The sequence below is a fragment of the Sciurus vulgaris genome (genome assembly GCF_902686455.1).
Source record: "Sciurus vulgaris genome assembly, chromosome: 7".
NCBI lineage: Eukaryota > Metazoa > Chordata > Mammalia > Rodentia > Sciuridae > Sciurus > Sciurus vulgaris.
Genome location: NC_136467.1, coordinates 83,839,354 through 83,861,912, shown reverse-complemented (window position 1 = coordinate 83,861,912; position 22,559 = coordinate 83,839,354). Strand labels below are relative to the sequence as shown.

At 35.4% G+C, this 22,559-nt stretch overlaps 1 protein-coding gene and 1 long non-coding RNA gene across 3 annotated transcripts; one reads left to right on the top strand and one right to left on the bottom strand.

Moving 5' to 3' along the window:
- The first annotated feature begins 459 nt into the window (after positions 1-459).
- IRAK1BP1 (interleukin 1 receptor associated kinase 1 binding protein 1) lies at positions 460-21,823 on the top strand. 2 transcript variants are annotated; one of them, XM_079146609.1, is made up of 4 exons: positions 461-925; positions 11,979-12,044; positions 20,112-20,242; positions 20,348-21,823. In XM_079146609.1, exons 1-4 carry the CDS (start codon positions 611-613, stop codon positions 20,616-20,618), a joined length of 783 nt encoding a protein of 260 aa, XP_079002735.1. In that variant the 5' UTR covers positions 461-610; the 3' UTR covers positions 20,619-21,823. The 2 variants fall into 2 exon arrangements, with proteins under 2 accessions (XP_079002736.1, XP_079002735.1); XM_079146610.1 differs by lacking the exon at positions 11,979-12,044 and having other exon boundaries at positions 460-925.
- LOC306665259 lies at positions 12,052-18,742 on the bottom strand. Its single transcript, XR_013764954.1, has 3 exons — positions 17,659-18,742; positions 14,434-15,180; positions 12,052-14,395 (listed from the first exon to the last, which is right to left on the bottom strand). It is a non-coding gene; the product is annotated as an uncharacterized lncRNA (long non-coding RNA).
- Positions 21,824-22,559: the final 736 nt, after the last annotated feature.

Genomic DNA, 22,559 nt, shown 5'->3' with positions numbered 1-22,559 from the left:
GGCAAATGTGAAACATAACCACCAATATCGCTTTGGAGGAACAGACTGGAAGAACCACAAACTGCCCAAGTTACACTGACAGAAAGTGATTAATCCCAACAGAAACCTTCAGCGAACAAATAAGTTAAAATTTTTAAAAATGCAGCTGAGCTACACTATATATGGCAATCTCAAAGAGCTGGAGCCCGAGCGGGCACAAGAAAGTGGCGAAAACCAGGCTTCGGGCAACCAGACTCAGGACAGAAACCCTGGCGCAGCCGCTCAAGCCCTCTTCTCGCTTTTTCCCCGCGGGGCGCGGAAGGCTGAGGACCGACGCCGAGATTATGTGGGACGGCGGAGCTAACTGCGAGGGAGGCCACAGGGAAAGCGCGCTAAGATTTTTAAGGCCGTAAAGTGAACGTGTTAACTATACCTAGGCGCCCAGTCGAAACCTCAGGGGGAAAAAAAAAAAAAAAAAAAAAAAAAACCGCGGGAAGATTTTCTACAAGGCAAATCGCACGCCGGGAGGAAGCTCCAGCCCCCGACCCCAGCCCGGCATCCTTTGCGCGGTGCGCCGCCCAGTTGGCCGCCGTCAGTCGGGAGTTGCCATGGAAACCCAGCGGTCCTCGTTATGTCGCTGCAGCGGGCTCCTCCGTCGCGCGTGTTCGTAGAACTGGTTCCTTGGGCTGATCGGGGCCGGGAGAACAGTCTGGTCCCGGGTGGAGAAACGCTGCCCGATGTCTGCCGCCCCCTTTCCTCAGCACAGGCCCACGCCGCGACCCGCGAAGTGCACGTGAGCGGCACTGCGGAGGTGTCTGCTGGCCCGGACCGGGCACGGGTGGAAGTGCGGGTGAGCAGCACCAAGGCGGCGGCGTCCGAGGCCAAGAGGAGTGTTGGCCGCCGCCTGGACTACATCACGCAGTGTCTCCAGCAGCAGGGTCTGCAGGTGAGAGTTTAGCGGAGCAGAAACTTCCAGCCGCACAGCACAAAGGGCTGGGTGGCTGGGTGGGCCCCACCGACCACTGGCGGGAGTGCGGGTGTGGAGATTCTTGGGCGTTTAGAACCTCTTGGTTGCAGCATGTGTGAAGGCACCAGGACCCGCTCAAGTGAATCTCTTTGACCTTTTCATGTCCTCGATGAAAGCAATTGTTGACTCAGTAAACTTGGGGAAAAAAATGCAGATTGGGTAGGTTTTTATCTGGCGATATACGCAGCGATTTGGTTTTTATATTTGATGAAATGTTAAAACTTGAAATGTTGGATGTAAATATTTGGCTAAGTAGAGAACTGGACCCTAAACTTGCTTTTCTCCCCGCTCCCGTTTTTCTTTTTTTTTGTCATTTTTATTCTGCCTCAGGGACTGGCAAGTTAAGAGCATGACCTGCTTCCTCCCAAGAGTGTTGAAGCCTTGTATGGCGTGGTTCTTCAGTATTTTTGGTAAACAGTATTGCAGAGCGGGGGAAGGGATAGCATCCACTTTAAGTTTATTAAAACGCCCCCCCAAAGTCTTGAACATTCTTGGTTTCAATTTTTTTAGAACAATTAAACCAGTGTATTGTGGATTTGACACATGCAAAACACCTCTACTGAACAGAGATGCCCACCAAAAATAAATCTTAATAGATCTTACCTTAATCCCACTCCTAAGAAAAAATTGAGCCAGCTTTATCTTAGCCACACAACAACCCTATTAGTCATGTTTCAATAGTCCCATTTTCTAGATTTAATGAGGTTAAGTAATGCCCTGAACTTTAGCAGAGCAGTATTTGAACTTGTGTGTTCTGAAATCAAAATCTAAGTTGCTTCCAACTATGCCAGGCTCCGGATAATTAGAAAGAAAATTAGAAACCATAGACATCAACTGTTTCTGTTTCATCATTTTAAGGTAATTGTACCCTAAAGACCAAAGTTGTTATTTATACAGAGGAAAATTGAGTTTGTATAAGTGCAGTCATTCTTCCAGTCTATTGCTAGAAATGCCAATCCCTGAAAAGCAAGTCTGTATTTTAATAAGAAAACATGGTTGTATTGCATTTACAAACATAAGAGTTATTAAGTCATTTAGAAAAAAAATTCTCCAAGAGATTTTACAATTTATAAGAATTCAAATGCTAATTGTAAATAATGTGCATAAATGGGCTTAATATATAGAAAAATAGTTCTTAAAAACCTGCTACCAGTGCCATAATCCTGTTTGAATTAAATTATTTACATAAAACATAAACTGAGGTCATGAGTCTCTGAATTCTAATATGTAAAACAAAATAAATTGCTAAGTCCAGCTCACAGTAATTACATTAAGATTCAATGTTTAAGGCAAGACAAAGGATACTAATCTCCCAGTTCTCTGCTAATGAAGGAAAGCAATCATGTAGATGATTTGTTCAGTAAATAAAAATCATTTATATTACTTTTCAGTATGAATTACTTGTCTTCACAAAGTTAAACTTCAGAATATTAGGTTGTAAGTTGTTTTTTTTTTTTTTTTTTTTTTTTTTTTTGCGGTGCTGGGGATTGAACCCCAGGCCTTGTGCTTCCAAAGCCCAGGTTGTAAGTTTTTTATAAACATCATTCTCCTACTTAAAAGGTTCCTCACAGTCTAAATTTTTGCTTACTATATGGAGCTTAACTCTCTTCATTTCCTGTCATCTTTCTCTCCTCTCTTTGTCTAGCTAACTTTTCCTCTCTTTAAAAATCGGGCCAAGGCTGGGGATATAGCTTAGTTAGTAAAGTGCTTGCCTAGCATGTACAAGGCCCTGGGTTCAAACCATTAAAAAAAAAAAAAAGGAACTAGACCAAACACACCTCTTTGCCATTCCTTTCCTAATATAACACAAATCCTTACCATATGATACTCCATTCCTCAATAAAACATCACCCTAATTCTTGATTTACTTGTCTTATATACTGAATCTCTCCAAAATAGAGGCCTTTTTTGCATTCATGAGTTACGTTCACGTGCATCACATTAGGTATACATAGTGAAGGGGCAAGGCAGTTTACTGGAGCCTCTAATAAAGGCAATCTGCTGAAGAGTCTCAAGAATGGAGCAGACTAATATAAGTATGTACATAATACAGTAGAGTATGAAATAAAGTAATGATCTGAGGAATTTCAGTAAGATCTCATAAAGGAAATGACACATCTGTCAAATATTAAACAATAATTGAAGGGAAAGCATTCCTGTTCCTCATTAAAATTCAACAAGCATATATGTTCTGAGTACTACCAGCAGTTTAGAATGACTAGGACACAGAAGACCTGGGGGACATAAAGGGAAATTAGAGATAAGACTGAAGAAGAAAGCTAAAGGCAGAACTTGGAGGAAACCTAATGTGCCCTACTGAAGAGTTTAGATATTATTGATGATAAACTACTTATTGCTAGACCTTTTACAAAGTGCTATTTCATTTAGTATTCCTACCCTATAAAATCAGTACTTCAATTGCTGTTTTACAGATGAGAACTCTCAGGACCGGAGTGATTCCTGACAGATAGCTTGCTCACATCTGGGAGGTGGCAGAGTTTACACTTCATGAATTTTGACCCCCCAATCCCATGCTCTTAACTACTAAAGTATGTTGCTTACTTTATTCTCTTGGCAGTGGATGATTGAGCAGATGATACTAATAGCTCCCACTTTTATCTGTTGTCTTTTCACATTTGTTTGCATGCAGGCCCAACATCTATCTGCCAACATATGTTTCAGGCAACAATTTTTTGCCTGGAAATGAAAGTTTTCCCTGGCCGCCAGAATTCACCCTGCCTGCATATAAAGTCAGACAATATGCTTGGGAATTAATTCCTATCCCCTCATTCCTAGCAACCTTCAATTGAAGGCTTAAATGAAACAGGAATGACTAAGAGGAGGAGACCCCAGCTTCCTCTCCCCTTGAGTACAATAACTTGGAGGCATGTGTTCCACCCCAGTTGCAGAGTTTCTCTACAGGATTATATTTGAGTCACACTTGGGGTAATTTCCTTGACAGTGACTTCCTTTCCTTCTGTCTCTCTTCCCACTCCCATCCTGGTATTCTATGGGATCATTTTCAGAATCACCTGTACTTAATTCCTTGTCCCAGGATCTGTTCCTGGGCTCACCCAAGTTAACACAGAGAATAATAGGAAAAGATTGAACATATATATTAGCTACATATTTATATAAATCCTTAGTTAATGTTCTTTGGACATTTAATTGCTAGGATACGTGTGTGTGTGTGTGTGTATGTTTGACATTTGATGAAAAATTGCAGTCTAGGAAAAAAAGTTTATACCACCATCTGGATGGCAGGTATTATTTTGTTCCTTAATTTTGCCAATTCATTAAGTCTAAAAAAAAATGATTGTTATTTTTTATTAACCTTTAAAGTTAAACTTTTTAAATATTAATTTCCAGATCATAATACTTTGCCTATTTTTCCATTGTCTTTTCCTGTTTAATTTATAAGAACCTCAAAATAGTTAAAAGTTTGTCTATTATTTATTGCACAAGTTTTTTCCCAGTTTCTTATTTGCCATATAATTTAGCTTATACTAGTGAACATTCAAAATTGTGAAGTTTTATTTAGCCAAATTAATTCATCTTTTCTGTATGTTTTCTGCTTTTAATGTACTGCTTATTGGGTCCTTCCTAAGCCTGATGTTATATAGCCATTAACTGTTGTGTCTAAAATCTTTAGGGACCCTTGATAGTGCATTATACTATGTTTGGAATTTACCTTAGTATAAGAGTTGTGTTTTCTCTTGACTGTAAATAACTGTACCGAGGCAATTTATTAAAGTCTATCATTGTTGTATTTTCAAGAATCTATCTCAAACTGCCTTTGCTAATTAAAACATTATTTCTTTACATAAGTGAAAAGTTGTAACATGGGTTATTAAGTATGATATGGTCAATACTTTATTTTGATGTAGTTCCCTTGGCTTCACCTGCTTCCCGCATGATACAAAATGGCTACAACAGTCCTAAGCCTTATACCATACTATATCTTAAAAAGACAATTGTACTTATAAATGCATCCATGTTAAAAAAAAAAAAAAAAAAAAAAAACTGCAATTTACTATAACTGGATAATTTAAACTTGTCTTTGTGACCAGGGAAATGCCATAGACCAGCCTAGATTTGGATATCTGTACATCTTTTAACCTAATCCTGTGGCAAGTCAGACATGATATCAAGGCAATAAAGACCTATTGGAGATTCCACTCTGAGGGAGTAGGAGCAAAATATATGAAGATTTCATATTGTCTCTTTTGCCTGTTGTTTTAAAATGTACCAAGTTATTGTTTTTTGCATTCTTCAGATGTTCTCGAATTGAATTATATTAGTAGCACACTATTTAAATTAAGTCTTTATAAAAATCTTTGAGGGGGAATTCTCCCCTCGTTATTGTTCTCCTGAATGATTTCCTGTCTAAGGAACAGGACATGTTAAATGACAAAATGGAAATACAGTCAGAATTTCTAGATGGTGGGAAGTTCTCTAAGACAAATAAGACTTCTGTTCATTTTTACGTATATGTATATGTTAGTTTTAGAATAATCACTGATTTTACAGTATTGTGTCAGTCCATTTATTCAGTTATTTTTTTCCATAAAGTTTTATGGTTTTGTGAAGTTTATGTTTACCTTTTTTGAGTTTATTTCTATGAAAACAATTTTTATGGTTATTGAAAATGTTAACCTTCTTAACTTCCTGTGGTTTAAGTAGATAGTCCCATATTGACCATTATGTTGTATTTATATATTAAAGTGCTTAAATGGAAAAACTTAATGAATTAGACTTGTACAATTCAATTTTTTTTAATTTGTACTTGATTTTCGCATGGTTTCTCAATATTATCACTGTGTGCATTTTGTATTGGCTGATTCTTTGTCATCTGGGGCTATGAATTGATGCTCAGCAGCATTCCTGGCTCCTATCCATAGGGTAACCAAAATGTGCCTGTTTATCTGAAACTGATTTTTCCCATATCTTAAGAACCTTCTCACTTCCAGACTAACAGGATCACTTAGTCATCGGTTCTAACTACTACATAATGGCATTGTGCTTTCCTTCTTGCATTGTGACAATCAGAAATGTTCTAGACATTGACAAATGGCTCCTAGAGGACAAAATCATCCTCTGGTTGAGAACTACTGCCTTATAAATAAACAACAGATCTCATACTTTCTGTGGGAGCCCACCAGCTAAACTACCAGGAATTTAACTATAGGAAAACAGACTCAAGTTTATTTAGCATGGTACAGCAAAGAATGCATCCCAGAGGACTTGAGGAGTATTTCACAACTAAAGTGGAGTCAGGTGGAGTCTCTTAATAGGTTTTAGGCTGGTGCTGAGTGGTTCTGAAAAAGGATCAGTGAAACAAAGACAGCATGGTGATTTGCTATTTTATTCTTTTTTTTCCCCATAGGAAACCCAGAGGATTAAAGTTGGTCTAGAGCTGCCTTTGGTTAAAGCTCAATAATTAAGCAATAAAAAGTTGTGTTTATTAAGAAATAAAAAGCAGGTTGTGGATGCAGTTAGTTCTTTTCAATTAGAAACTTAGAAACTGTGGGTTCTGTTTAAAACTTTGGGTTCTTTTTATATTCTCTTGGAAGCATTGTTTATATTCTGCTTAGACCTTCTCAGTCTGATTGCCAATAGGCAATTTTCATTTCCCCATTCCCTATATTATTTGTATTTCAAAATTTAGCAAATATGTGACTATATTGATAAGCAAGATTTTATATATTTTATATAGATTGCTTTCAAAATTGCCCATGCTTCCTTTTATGAATCACTGGGCTAAATGAAGTATTTTACTGCTTCTAAGAATTTTTTTTCTTATTCAGAGAGAAAGACACTGGGGTCTAAAGTAGAGAAAGGATAGTCTTTTCTGTAATAGTCAAATGTCCTTGTACAAGAAATGAATGACAGCTAACACCTTAGATAAAAATTTGTTCAAAATGGATAACAGACGTAAGTATAAATGTTAAGCAGGTGACATCTGTTGCTTATTATCAGAATAGAAGTCTGAGTACTTCTTCCATTGCATCTTGGAGTTGGAGTCACTAAGAAAACACAAGCAGTCAAGCACTGGATAAAGCAACACTTTACTCAAATAGACAGCAAGAATAGAAAGCAAAATCAGCATCAGTGAGTATCAGTCTCCCACAGTCAGCAGAACCCTCTGCAGCTGATGAAGGGCAATTGGCCAGCATGTCTGTCTCTTGTGCTGCTATAAAAAGACCCATCCCTTCCCCAATGGGGACAACTATAACAGTGGAGTTGTCCAGGAGCCATGTGATACACACAGTTAATTGGAACAGAGGACTACCTACACATTAGGTCTTAAATAGGAAAAGAGTCCCATGCAAGGCGATAAGCCCAGTTCCCAGTATAAGCGATGAGGGTACTTTATCTATTGTAAGGAAGTGTTTGAGACCCAAGGCCCATTCTCAGAGAGCTGAGTAGGGGCTTAAAGACTTGAATAAACAACAGTAAAACATGAAACTTCTAGGAGAAAGTAAAGGAAAACAGTCTATGTGACCTTGAGTTTGAAGATGAGTTTTTAGATATATTACCAAAAGCACAATCCAGGAACCAAACAAAAAGATAATTTTTTTAAAAATTGCTTTGTGAAAAACAGTGTTAGGGAGCTGGGGATGTAACCTAGTTTGTAGAACACTTGCCTAGCATGCATAAGGCTCTGAGTTCAATCCCTAGCACCACAAAAAAAAAAAAAAAAAAAGGGAAAAAAACCTGTTAAGAAAATGAAAAGACAATCCAATCTAGGAGAAAATGTTTGTAAATTACATATCTGACAAAGGACTTCAAGAATATAAATATATATATATATATGTATGTATAACTTACTTGACAATAATACAAACAGCTCAATAAAATTCACAAAAGATCTACACAGACACTTCTTCAAAGACTATATACAAATGGCAAATACATACATGAAAATATGTTCAATGTCATTTGTCATTAGGAAAATGGAAATTAAAACCACAATGAGATATCACTATATGCTTATTAAAATGGCTAAAACCCAATATGGTACCAAATGCCAGAGAGGATGTAGAGCAACAGTAGTTCTCAGTCGTAATGGTGAAATGATGTCTACTTTGGAAGATAGTTTTATTGTTTCTTATAAAATTAAATGTTGACTTATAGAAACCAGCACCTCTGGGTAACTTATCCAAGTGAATTAAAAATTTATGTCCGCATAAAAAATCTTCACATAAATGTTTATAGCAGTTTAATTTATAATCGCTAAAACTGGAAGGAACCAAGATGTTTCTCATCAGGGGAACAGATAAACTGTGTGCTATGTCTATGCAAAAGAATATTATTCAGCAATAAAAGGTACAGAAATTGATTCACAGAACATCATGAGTGAATCTTAGATGCATATTGCTAAGTGGAAAAAGCCAGACCCAAAAGGTTTATTTTTATGGTGCCATCCGTGTGATATTCTGGAAAAAGCTAAACTGTGGTGGCAGAAATCAGATCAGTGATTGACAGGGACTGTTGAAGAGGCAAGTGGTTGACTATAAAGGGGATGCACAGAGGAACGTTTAAGGTGAAAGAACTATTCTTCGTGGTACTGGAGTAGTGGATACATAAGTGCATGCATTTGTCAAAAACCGAAGAGTTGTAGATCAAAAAGAGTGAACGTTAGCATATGTGAAGTGGGGGGGGGAAAGGCATCAAACAGTCTATAAGAGGATCACTCTAGGAGTAGAATTCAGTCTGTGACAAATGAACCCAACTCTCTTACAAATGAATGACATAACTGCACTGAAAGTGTTCCAGGAGGGAAGGAGTGTACTAAGTAACCTTGGAAAATGGTGTTTGAACTGGAAATTAAAGAGGGTATACATTAACAATTCTGAAACTGCTTTACATGTATACTAACGTTGAATAAATAAGTGGATGGTGGATGGCGAGGACCAGGTTTCTCATTATTAAAGAAAAAAGAGTTATAATGAACTCTGTGATTCTGATTTAAAGCTGAAAAAATCAGCAGGAACCCACATTTACCTTCCTAGAAATAGAAAGATACAGAAACAATCATAGATAAGTATGTATGTGTGCATTAGGATGCATCATCTAGCTCTTCCACTAAGAGGGCCTAGAAGGAATGACTCTTCAATGGTAGTAAACAGTTGTAGCATTAAGATCTTGGTCCTAAATAGCAATCTCAGAAGTTACTATGCTTCTTGGAGAAACAGTTTTAGAGGACAGGGAAAGTACATGAGCCTGACACATTGTACCAGAAAGTAAAAAGAAGTGCTCAAAAAATAAAGGATAGAAGTATGTCAGAGGTATATAGGAGCCAACTTCACATCCTAAGGTCAGTATTTACTGAGTGAGTATGGGGTGTACTTTATGTCTTGCCTCCAATTAATAAAGTATGAAAAGGAAAAAATAGTAACTTCATAGTGAAGTAACCTGGCAATACTACCTTAACCATGTGAACAAGGTTAATATCTTGAGTAATGTTATGTAGATACATTGTAATGAAAAGGCATTTCACTTCTATCATATTGTTTCCTAAGATAACCTCAGTCTAATCATGAGAAAAATAGAAAACAAACCCAAGTTGAGGTTTGCAAAATACATGACCAAAATTTTCAAGGTCATGAAAACAGGAAGACTGAGAATCTACCACAGATCAAAGGAGACATAATGAATTAATGTAATACAATATCATGGATTTGATCCTAGAATAGTAATAAGGACACTAGTGTAAAAACTGATGAAATCCAAATCAAGTTTGGAGCTTAGTTAATGACAATGCACTAACGTTGGCTCTTTAGTTCCAACAAATCCATTATAATAATTTTTTTCTTTTAGTACTGGAGATTGATCCCAGTGGCACTTTACCACTGAGCCACGTCCCCAGCCCTTTTTTATTTTTTTATTTTGAGACAGGCTCTTGAAGGTTGCTGAGACTGACCCCAAACTTACAATCCTCCTGCCTCAGCCTCCCAAGTTGCTGGAATTATAGATGCATGGTACTGAGCCTGGCTGTTAAAATAATTTAAGATAATAAGATCAGAGAAGTCTGAAACTGAAATATATAGGAACTTTCTATACTAGCTTAGCAACTTTTGTTTTTCTCTTTTGCTACTGAGGATTGAACCCAGGGATGTTTAACCACTCAGCCATATCCCCAGCCCTTTTTATTTTTTATTTTAGGACAAGGTCTAGCTAAATTGCTTAGGGCCTCACTAGCATGCCAAGGCTGGTCTTGAACTTGTGATTCTCTTGACTCAGGCTTTCCTGTAAACTTAATATTATTCCAAACAAGAAAGTTTCATTTTAAAAAGGTTCAAAATAGTATGTAGAATGTAGTTATGAAAAAGTCTAGCCAGGTATGGTGGCACACACCTGTAATCCCTGTGTCTTGGGAGACTGAGACAGGAGGATCTCAAGTTCAAGGCCAGCTTCAAAAACTTAGGGAGGCTTTGTGCAATTGAGTGAAAACCTGTCTCAAAATAAAAAATAAAAAAATAGGACTGGGGATGTGGCTCAGGGGTTAAGCTACCTGAATTAAATCCCCAGCACCAAAAAACAAAAACGTCTAGACATTGATCTAGATATATTTATATGCACTGATAGATGGTTTAGTAAAATATTTACTAAAATATTAATAGTAATGGGGTTTGGAGATTTTTTTTGTCTTTGTCTCTAGTATTAGACTTTCTTTAATGAACATGTTTATATTTTTAAAATAACTCTATTAAAAATAAGATGTTTTCTTTCCAGCTTCCTTTCCTAAAACTATTTCTATAATAACTTTAATCAGAAGTCTCATATGTATGAAGTAGATAAAAAATAAACATCAAAAAGTAGAACAAAAAGATATTTATGTTACAAAAGAATATTAAATGACAGAAAAATAACTTGTTAAATTAGTGAAAAAAATTATAAACCATATATATGTATTTACAGTGCTTTTTAATACTTATCTGTGTCTGTGTTCTAAATTTTCTACAATGAACAGGTATTACCTTTATAATTTTAAAAATTCATGTTATTTTTATGCGAGTGACAGATAACAGCTACAATTAGAACTTCAGTTTATATATTCAGATTAAAGCTTTTAGAATTTTTCTGGATAACATTAATTGCTTATAATTAGTTTATATCTTAAACTTTAGATACAGCCATCTTCCTTACAACTTAACAATTAAATTATTTGACATAACAATTATATATTTATTTAACATATATTTAGAAAGAGACAAAAATATATAAAATGTTATACTTATTCCCAAGGATGAATTTAAAAACCTTTTTGAAAAATAAATGAGAAATTTAACTTTTTCATCAGAATCATATATCTTGTATTAACCTAGAGAATCAAAAAGGATTAATATTACTTTTCTAGAAACTAGCAGAACCAGGTTCAGTGTTTCAGAAACATTTTTATCATCATAGTATAGCATCTACTTTGCTGAGTGGCTTTTCTGTCACGTACTTTACATATGACTTCTCATTGAATTTTTATAACAATTCAATGTGGTATACGTGATATTAACCTGATTTTATAAATGTAGAAACTAAGACTCAAAAAAATTGAGTAACTTGCCCATAAGGTACACATAATAGGTATTCAGTAAGTTTATACTTTTTTGTTTTATTTATAAGTACATTTTTAAAAATACTCCTCTGACATTAAATATGTTGTACAAACAATTCCTCATATATATATGACACCATAAGTTAATACTTTTTTCATATGCTAATTAAATTACTACTATATATAATTATGATCAAAATTTAAGCAAATATTTATAGGTTTCTTAATTTATTTTGTGGCACTTTTAGGACAGTTTTAAAATATCAGGCAAAGCAGAGTTTTTTGTGGGCTTTTCTTTTTTTGTATACTTATGTCTTCCTAATTTTAATAAGTTCAAGTTTCTAATTTATGCCTTAGAGTAGTTATATTTAATAGCCACACACTTCATAATCATCCTATTGTACTTTTCTGTTTCAGGCAGAAAATGTAACTGTGACAAAGGATTTTAGAAGAGTGGAAAATGCTTATCACATGGAAGCAGAAGTATGTACTTAGCAAAAAATTGGAAACAGCATGACTTCATGGAGACAATTTGTCATTTAGTTTTGTTCTTGCACTGAAATGTACCAGAGACATGCTTTTCATAGTATTGATAAAAGATTACTTTTCTCAAAGTAATTTTTGATGTTACATAGATGATCTTTTAAATTATATTTAATGAGATTTAAGAGAAATTATTTAAAATGGAATAAAAGTAGCAACAGGAAAATAGTTAAATACCACCTGAATAAACTTTTAGTAAAATTACTGCCTGCTGAGCAGGAAATACTACAGGAGAGATATTTCTCTTAGATGAAAAGTAAATAAACAGGGAGGGGAAGAATAGTAATTCAGTGGATTAGACAAAGGGGAATGAAGGGAAGGTGGGGGTAGGAATAGGAAAGAAAAGGGAATGAATCTAACGGGACTTTCCTGTGTGTATATATGAACACACCAAGTGAATCTCCACATCATGTACATCCACAAGACTGGGACCCTAATTAGAATAAGACATACTTCATGTTTGCATAAATATCTCAGAATATACGGTACTATCATGTATAACTAAAAAGAACAAATAAAATTTTAAAACTAATAAAGTCATGACAAAAAGGATTGAGACACTTTTTAACATTCTTTTATTCCACAATGAAACTTTACTGTGTTGTTAAGTATTATTTGGAAATAATAACCACTTAACCTTTACACAAGTTAAAAAGAAGGGGCTAGGGATGTAGCTTAGTGGTAAAGCACTTGCCTGTGAGAGCCTAGGTTCAGTGTCCAGCACCACAAAAAAAAAAAAAAAAAAAAAAAAAAGAAGAGGGAAGCTTTTAAGTACACTTTATTGATGATAACATTATTTAGAGCCTACAACTGCCAGAGCTTTTTACTTTCCTTTACAGATTTGATGATTAGGATATTTTTTAAATGAAATCATAGTATGTTTCTGACAGCAAATGTTTGGGGTATGTGCTTAATTCATGTTGCCGCCTTGTCACAGGAGAAAAAGAACAGTGGGGTTAGACTGGAATCTTGTTTACCCAGAGAGTCTTTTGTTTTTTATTTTATTTTTTTTTAGAGGTAGGAAGTACCTCAAAGTATCACCTGGTCCTATCTCTAGGCAGATGATAGATTATTTTTTTCTCTAATTTTTCTATTAAGTTTAGATAACTTAGACCTAGACATCTTAAAGGTCATAAAACAAGAATTAGAATGAAAATTGCAATCCTGGCTTTTTTTATCTCGAGCTAGTAAACAATATCCTGTTTGTTACACCGTTAATAGTTTTGTGATTTCACCATTTAAAATTTAACTATCTCAAGGAAATTTAAAATTACTCATTATGATTTTAGTGATATATTTGGCAAAAGTATTTTATGGTAGTGGGGACTAAAAAACACCTTTAAAAACAGAATGAAGAACAGTCCAGTAAATTCCAAATTACAGAGGTTGAAAGTTGAGAGTATACTATAGCATTTCAGTAGTAGATATTACCTATTAGAGCTTCAGATGGTAACAAACACAGAGGAGAAAGTTGTCTTAGTTAAGGAGGCTTATTGTGAGGGTATACCAAAGAGAAAGGAGGAAAAAGAAATAGTCCCAGACTTCATGAAAAACTGAGCTATTTTTCAGACGCTGAGTTGTTAAAGAGACTGAACTTCCAAGTACAAAGAGTACATTAGAGCTTCTTGTTTTAAGACCTGACTAAATGACGATTTGGCTGAACCCTGGTCCTTTTCCTTCAGTTTAACTTGCCTTTCTAATGTTTTGTATTCAGTTTTCTTAAGAGAAGATATAATTATCTGGCGACCAGAATTCACATTATATTATATAATCCAATACATGATTGCCCTTAGACTAGCACCAGTAGTAAATACTATCTAAAATATTCAAACTTAACAGAAGCAGAAAGTAGAGTGGGAGGGGGGACTAGAAGATCTGGTTCAACAGATATAAAGTTACAGTTATACAAGATGACTAAATTCTAGATATCTACTCTACAGCATAGTACCTATAGTTAATATGGTATTGTGCACTTACAAATTTAAGAGGGTGAATTTCATGTTTTAATGTTCTTACCACAAAAAGAAAAAATAGCAAATAATACAGGAAAACTCTGGGAAGTGATAAATGGGCTTATTGCCTTGATTGTGTTGCTTATGGTAATGGTAACAGGTTACTATAAAATTCATCAGTTGTATATATTAAATGTGTACAGTTTTTTGGTTTGTCAGTTATACTTCAATAAAGCTGTAAATTTTAAAAAGATTAATGAACATTACTTTTCCACATACTATATGAAATTTTCATTCTGAAAGGCATTTTAAAGATGTTTTAGCTAACCACCCACCCACCTTGGCTTGAGGATAAGCCAAGCTAACCACCCACCCACCTTGGCTTGAGGATAAGTTTGTTGAAGGTTAGAAAGTTTCCAAATGTCTCCATTTAAAGCAGGTGAGTGAATATGTGTGGGAAATGGGGGTTGGATTAAAAACCCTGGCTTTGAGATTCCTATATTGGTACACTTGCCACTCCTTTTGTTCTTTCTTATAATAATCACAATCTTAAGAGAAAATTTTAAAGCCTAAGGTATTATAGACATTCAGTAATGTATATCAAAAGAAAAAGTAGTATAACACTCATAATAGTTTTCTCCCTCCTTGTTCTCGCTTATTTTTCCTTAATGCCTCCCATTATAACCAGGACTTAGAGGGGCTGCCTTTGTTAAAAGCAGTGGCTCTTTACCTAGGTCTGCAGTTGCTCTCATGCATAACTGAAAGCAAGAGAAACCTTGGCTTCTCTGCCTTTATTTTGTGTTTGTTTCCTTTATTAAACTTTGGATTGTGTTCCTGCTTAGTTCTGCACATAGGCATGGTAATCTTCTAAGGAGTGTTCATCCAAAACTCTACACCATGTACAGTCACAAGAATGGAATCCTAATTAGGATAAGTTTACTCCATGTATGTACCATATGTCAAAATACACTTTACTGTCATGTATATCTATAAAGAACAAACAACTAGTACTTCAGGGTTTATTAGCCCTAAATTTACCTTACCTATCTATTCCTCTTGAAGACAGACAACATTTACAGCATCTTGTTTCAGACCTCTGGAGTAGCATCCATAAGTCTTCAAACCTTGTCCTTCGCAAAAATTCTCAATAAAATTTTAGCAAATCGCATACAAAAATATATTAAAAAGATAGTGCACCACGATCAAGTGGGTTTTATCCCAGGGATGCAAGGTTGGTTCAACATCCGGAAATCAATAAATGTAATTCACCATATCAATAGACTTAAAGTCAAGAATCACATGATTATTTCAATAGATGCAGAAAAAGCATTTGATAAAATACAACACCCCTACATGCTCAAAACACTAGAAAAAATAGGGATAGTGGGGAACATTCCTTAACATTGTAAAGGCCATCTATGCTAAGCCTATGGCTAATATCATTCTAAACGGTGAAAAACTGAAAGCATTCCCCCTAAAAACTGGAACAAGACAGGGATGCCCTCTTTCACCACTCCTATTCAATATCGTTCTTGAGACTCTAGCCAGAGCAATTAGACAGACCAAGGAAATTAAAGGAATACGAATAGGAAAAGAAGAACTCAAACTATCCCTATTTGCGGATGATATGATTATATACTTAGAGGAACCAGGAAATTCCACCAGAAAACTGTTAGAACTCATAAGTGAATTCAGTAAAGTGGCAGGTTACAAGATCAATGCTCATAAATCCAATGCATTTTTATACATAAGTGATGAATCCTCAGAAAGAGAAATTATGAAAACTACCCCATTCACCATAGCATCGAAAAAAATAAAATACTTGGGAATCAATCTCACAAAAGAGGTGAAAGACCTCTACAATGAGAACTACAGAACACTAAAGAAAGATATTAAAGAAAACCTTAGAAGATGGAAAGATCTCCCATGTTCTTGGATAGGCAGAATTAATATTGTCAAAATGGCCATACTACCAAAAGTGCTATACAGATTCAATGCAATCCCAATTAAAATCCCAATGACGTACCTTACAGAAATAGAGCAAGCAATCATGAAATTCATCTGGAAGAATAAGAAACCCAGAATAGCTAAAGCAATCCTTCGCAGGAAAAATGAAGCAGCGGGTATCGCAATACCCGAACTTCAACTTTATTACAAAGCAATAGTAACAAAGACGGCATGGTATTGGTACCAAAATAGACAGGTAGATCAATGGTACAGAATAGAGGACACGGACACAAACCCAAATAAATACAACTTTCTAATACTAGACAAAGGCGCCAAAAATATGCAATGGAGAAAAGATAGCCTCTTCAACAAATGGTGCTGGGAGAATTGGAAATCCATATGCAACAGAATGAAACTAAACCCATATCTCTCACCCTGCACAAAACTCAACTCAAAATGGATTAAGGACCTTGGAATCAGACCAGAGACTCTGCAGATTATAGAAGAAAAAGTAGGTCCCGATCTTCAACATGTCGGCCTAGGACCAGACTTCCTCAACAGGACTCCCATAGCACAAGAAATAAAAGCAAGAATCAATAACTGGGATAGATTCAAACTAAAAAGCTTTCTCTCAGCAAAGGAAACTATCAGTAATGTGAAGAAAGAGCCTACAGAGTGGGAGAATATCTTTGCCAATCATACTTCAGATAGAGCACTAATCTCCAGAATCTATAAAGAACTCAAAAAACTCTACACCAACAATACAAATAATCCAGTCGACAAATGAGCTAAGGAAATGAACAGACACTTCACAGAAGAAGATGTACAAGCAATCAATAAACATATGAAAAAATGTTCACCATCTCTAGTAATAAGAGAAATGCAAATCAAAACCACCCTAAGATTCCATCTCACCCCAATTAGAATGGCGATTATCAAAAATACAAGCAACAGGTGTTGACGAGGATGTGGGGAGAAAGGTACACTCATACATTGCTGGTGGGGTTGCAAATTAGTGCAGCCACTCTGGAAAGCAGTGTGGAGATTCCTTAGAAAACTTGGAATGGACCCTCCATTTGACCCAGCTATCCCACTCCTTGGCCTGTACCCAAAGGACTTAAAATCAGCATACTACAGAGATACAGCCACATCAATGTTCATAGCTGCTCAATTCACAATAGCCAGATTGTGGAACCAACCTAGATGTCCTTCAATTGATGAGTGGATAAAGAAACTGTGGTATATATATACAATGGAATATTACTCAGCCATAAAGAATGACAAAATTATGGCATTTGCAGGCAAATGGATGAAGTTGGAGAATATCATGCTAAGTGAGATAAGCCAATCTCAAAAAGCCAAAGGACGAATGATATCGCTAATAAGTGGAGGATGACACATAAAGGGGGGGAGGGAAGGGTTAATGTTAGGGTTAGAGTTAGGGTTAGGGAGGGGGGCAAGTATGGAGGAAGAAAGTACTGTATAGAGGGTAAAGAGGAGTGGGAGGGGTGGGGGGAAGGGAAAAAATAACAATGAATCAAACAACATTACTGTATGTAAATTTATGATTACACAAATGGTATGCCTTTACGCCATGTACAGAGAAACAACGTGTATCCCATTTGTTTACAATAAAAAAAAAAAAAAAAAAAAACCTTGTCCTTCACCTTCCATGAAATTTCCAAAAAATGACAAACAATTTTAGAGGAAAAGTTTATTTGGCATTCACAATTTCAAAGGTCTCAGTCCATAGATAGCAGACTCCAGTGCTCTGGGCCTGAGGTCAGGCAGAACATCATGGCGGAAGAGTGTAGTGGAAGAAAGCAGCTCAGGACACCAAGAAGACACTGTTCAATAAAGACACAATAAAAACCTCAAAGGCACATCCCCAGGGACCCATCTCCTCCAACCACACCCTACCAGCCTGCAGTTACCACCCAGTTAATCCATTCAAGTGGATTAACCTACTGATTTGGTTAAGGCTTTCATAACCCGATCATTTGCCTCTGAAAGTTCTTGTATTATCTCACACATGAGCTTTTGGGGGACACTTCATAGCTAAAGCATAATATCCCATGATGAGTTCCCCCACCCCAACCAAGGAGGAGCAGTTATCCATATCATAACTAAAAGTACCCCTTCCAGTATCACAGGTCTAGGGGATAAACATCCTGAGTAATAAGAGGAAATTGCCCTCTCCAGTGGTAGACTTCTCTGGCACTTATCTAGTAGAAACAACTCAGAGAATGATCAACAGACCACTGTTTAACCAAATCTGCTTAATTATGCAGACCTCTTGTGCCCTGCCACATTCCATCCTCTGTTTATACCTATAGCTCATGCATGCCCTGAAGATAGGACTTAGAAGCTAGATCTCACTTGGTCTTGCCAGTATGACCTTATTGATTATCCTTTCCTGCTTTTCATATACCTTTTCTCATTCGTGTTTGGGACCCCTGGAGTCAGAAACCTGGCCTAGGACTCTGGTAACATCATGTGTTAAGCATTTTCCATCCATTATCTCATCCAATCTTTGTTTTTACTATTCATTCTTCTTTCAAAATATTTTATACATAACATGAATATGTAACACCCATTGTATTTCAGATATCTAATAAACACATTTTCTTTTTTTTTAATTCATTTTTATTGTAAACAAATGGGATACATCTTGTTTCTCTGTACATGAAGTAGAGGCAAAACATTTTTGTAATCATACATTTACCTAGGGTAATAGTTTTTGATTCATTCTGTTATATATTTTTCTTCCCCCCCCACCCCTCCCACCCCTCTTATCCCTCTATACAGTCCTTCCTTCCTCCATTCTTGCTCCCCTCCCAACCCCAATTGTGTGTCATCCGCTTATCAGCAAGATCATTCGTCCTTTAGTTTTTTGAGATTGGCTTATCTCACTTAGCATGATATTCTCCAATTCAAATGCCATAATTTTATTATTTTTTATGACTGAATAATATTCCATTGTATATATATACCACAGTTTCTTTATCCATTCATCCATTGAAGGGCATCTAGGTTGGTTCCACAATCTGGCTATTGTGAATTGAGCAGCTATGAACATTGATGTGGCTGTATCTCTGTAGTATGCTGCTTTTAAGTCCTTTGGGTATAGGCCAAGGAGTGGGATAGCTGGGTCAAATAGTGGTTCCATTCCAAGTTTTCTAAGGAATCTCCACACTGCTTTCCAGAGCGGCTGTAATAAACACATTTTCTTACCTATATCAAAATTGACTTACTATACCTGTCCATTGTTAGTGTATCTCTCCCAGAAGAAAAAAGAAAGCCTAATATTTCTTTGAAGTTTATAGTTGAAGCTCACTATCATATGGGTGCTACTTTTGTCTTCTCTAGTGGTAAGAATTCTCAGTTTCTTTGGTCATCTACTATATGCAAACTCTTTCCTTAGTCAGTTTCCTCCTAAAGAATCTATAACTTTAGTGTCCTACTGTGATTGACTAGTTCATGTTAGAAGAAGATGATTATTATCCTTACTCTAAAATGTTTTTTTCTAGTAACACACATAAGACTTAATTAACTTTTTGGCATTTGCATCACTTTGTTCTATTTAGTTTATAGCCGTGGTCAGTAATTACAGTCTTTTTCACATGCTGCTTTTTAAATCATATTTCTCCCAATAAATAAATAAATCATATTTCTTCCATCTTTTTGTTCATGCTGATTCAAAATGCACTGTGGGATTTTATATTTGCCCCTAAAAAAATTTGCCTGTAGATTTGATCTATATTTTCAGCCTGAAAAATAGCAGAGAAATAGAGTTCATAATAAGGAAAAAAACAGAGACAAATCACCCCAGAATTGATACAGATGTTAAAATGACAGTGTCATTGAAAGTTATTAGAACTGTGTTACATACACTCAAAAATTAAGGGACAGAAGAGAGATTAAAGTCTTAAACTCCCAGAAATGAAAACTGCAATGTGTGAAAAGAAATATCAAATAGTCTTTCTTACTATATACAATAAAAGGACCTTGTAATCTAGCTTTACTTTTTTTCACTCATATTTTAAAGAAAAAATTTGAAATAGTACATCAGACATGAAAATAATACCAAATGTCATTTCATTTACAGGTTTGCATTACATTTACTGAATTTGGAAAAATGCAAAATATTTGTAACTTCCTTGTTGAAAAGCTAGATAGCTCTGTTGTCATAAGCCCACCCCAATTCTATCATACTCCAGGATCTGTTGAGAATCTTCGGTAAGTGTAAGCAATATTTAACTAATTTATTAATTGCTTAAACAAAACTATTCAATGCTGCAGTTCATTGAGTGTCATTAATAACCTCTGCATTTAATTCCTCAGACGGCAGGCCTGTCTTGTTGCTGTTGAGAATGCATGGCGCAAAGCTCGGGAAGTCTGTAACCTTGTTGGCCAAACCCTAGGAAAACCTTTACTAATCAAAGAAGAAGAAACAAAAGAGTGGGATGGCCAACCAGATGATCACCAGTCATCCACACTCTCAAGTTCATTAACTGTACAACAAAAAATCAAAAGTGCAACAATACATGCTGCTTCAAAAGTACTTATAACTTTTGAGGTAAAGGGGAAAGAGAAGAAAAAAAAACATCTCTAAAATTCCAAACAAAATATATTGTATTTGTATTTTTTAATCTATTTTTATACTTTTTATAAAGTTTCCCATTTATAGTACATAAACTGTTTCTTTATAAGATCTTTCAGTCCTTGAATATAGTCCTACAGAATGTTCACCTTTTCTCTTTCAAGAACTTACTGAGAAATGTTCTTGGGAAGTAAATGTAATATGTGCACACTTCTGTATTCCAACAATTCATACAAGTGCATGTATAATATTTTCAATATAGGAAAAAAATGACACATTTAGTTCATCCTTTTTATATGACACCACACTTTTATATAAAAACTAAGCTTCCGCAAATTAAAATTTTTAAAGACAGAAATCTTTACATATAAAAGGAATTCTGACATCCCATCAAAACTAATAATTTTCCAAATTCATGATTTTAGCTATTTACAAGTTAGCAATTTAGCCTGTTATGTTTCTTGGATGCTGACAGAATACATGAGACTCAGGGGCAGAAATACAGTTCTATTACTCATGGCACAAGGAGCATGAACATCAGCAAATTGTCATTGCTTCCCGTTGTCCTGAGTTACATAGGGAAGCACAATATGGCCATAAACATTATAGCTACACAGACAGCAGGTTTCTTATAGCTGAGGACTACTGAGCTTGAAAAATTCACTGCTTTTTAATTTATGAACAAAAGCAAATCTTCTTGTCCTGAAAGGAGACATTGCTTCATCCTTCAAAGAATCTCACTATAAACTCAGTCCTGAGAAATAGCTCAGGTCAAGAGTAGTCAGTCTTACATTCTTGCCATACCTCACAAAAAATGGAGGAGGAAATTCACAGAGGACTACTCTCTCAATGTATCTAATAATTTTCTTACTAGGTCCAGACCATTTTATGAAGATTCAAATCAACAACTTCACAACATTAACAAAAAGAATGATAAACAACACTTTTGAATAAAAGGACAATGAGATATACTAGGAAAATACTGTGATGCCCCAAAATTGACAAAATGCATGAATTAGACTCTTCCACAGAGCTTCTTAGATGATATTACCACCCACATAATACAAATACAGTACAAGCTACATCTGTAATGTAAAATATCCTAGTATATGCATTGTAAAAGTAAAACCAGTTAAAATAATTTTAATAATGTATTTTATCTTAGCCACTATATCCAAAGTATTATCATTTTGTATATAATAAATATTTCAAAAATTATTGAGATTAATATTCTGTTTTTACTGTCTTTTAAAATCCAGTGTATCTTTTACATTGTAGCACATCTCAATTCAGATGCTAAATTTTTATCATAAATACCTGATCTGTACTAACTCCCTTTAATGTATAGTCAGAAAAATTGGTTCACATGCCCAAGTTGTTCCAAACATGCTTAAAAGATCCAGTAACTAGATCAAATATCAGTTTTGAAATCAGTTAAACTAAAATTTTAAAATGCATTCCTTAGTTACACTGCCACATTTGAAGTATTTGAGAGCCATAGGAAGCTATTGCTTACCTGTTTGAACAATGCAGGGTCATACACTGCTATATAATGATCCTTAAGCTATTTAACAAGTACATGCCATTGCTACTGCACTATATATTATCTTCAAGTGATTTTATCACAAGTCTGTTACAACATATGCTTTCTACTCTCCATACATCTAGAACATAGGGCTTTTCCTTTGGTAGGTCTTGATATTCATATATCAATATTTCTTCCCAACAAAATATTCCAGGATGTAGTGTTCATCACTACCTACTTTTCTTAAGTAGACCTGAAATAATTAAAATTTAATCATGGGCAGATTTTTCTTAGCCATGGCTTCATAATGATTTTGGTTCCATCATATTTGATAAAGAAGGTTATCAATTTAGTATGAAATACCTAAGGAAAAATATTTTTAAGTTAGCAAGCACTTTTTTAAAAGAATAAAGATTGTTGCTTCAAAG

Bases quoted from the DNA above. Each gene is read 5' to 3' on its own strand.
- IRAK1BP1 (XM_079146609.1), top strand. From the start codon at position 611: ATGTCGCTGCAGCGGGCTCCTCCGTCGCGCGTGTTCGTAGAACTGGTT. The intron at 926-11,978 runs GTGAGAGTTTAG...TTTCTGTTTCAG, and splicing joins TCCAGCAGCAGGGTCTGCAG to GCAGAAAATGTAACTGTGAC. The intron at 12,045-20,111 runs GTATGTACTTAG...TTTCATTTACAG, and splicing joins CTTATCACATGGAAGCAGAA to GTTTGCATTACATTTACTGA.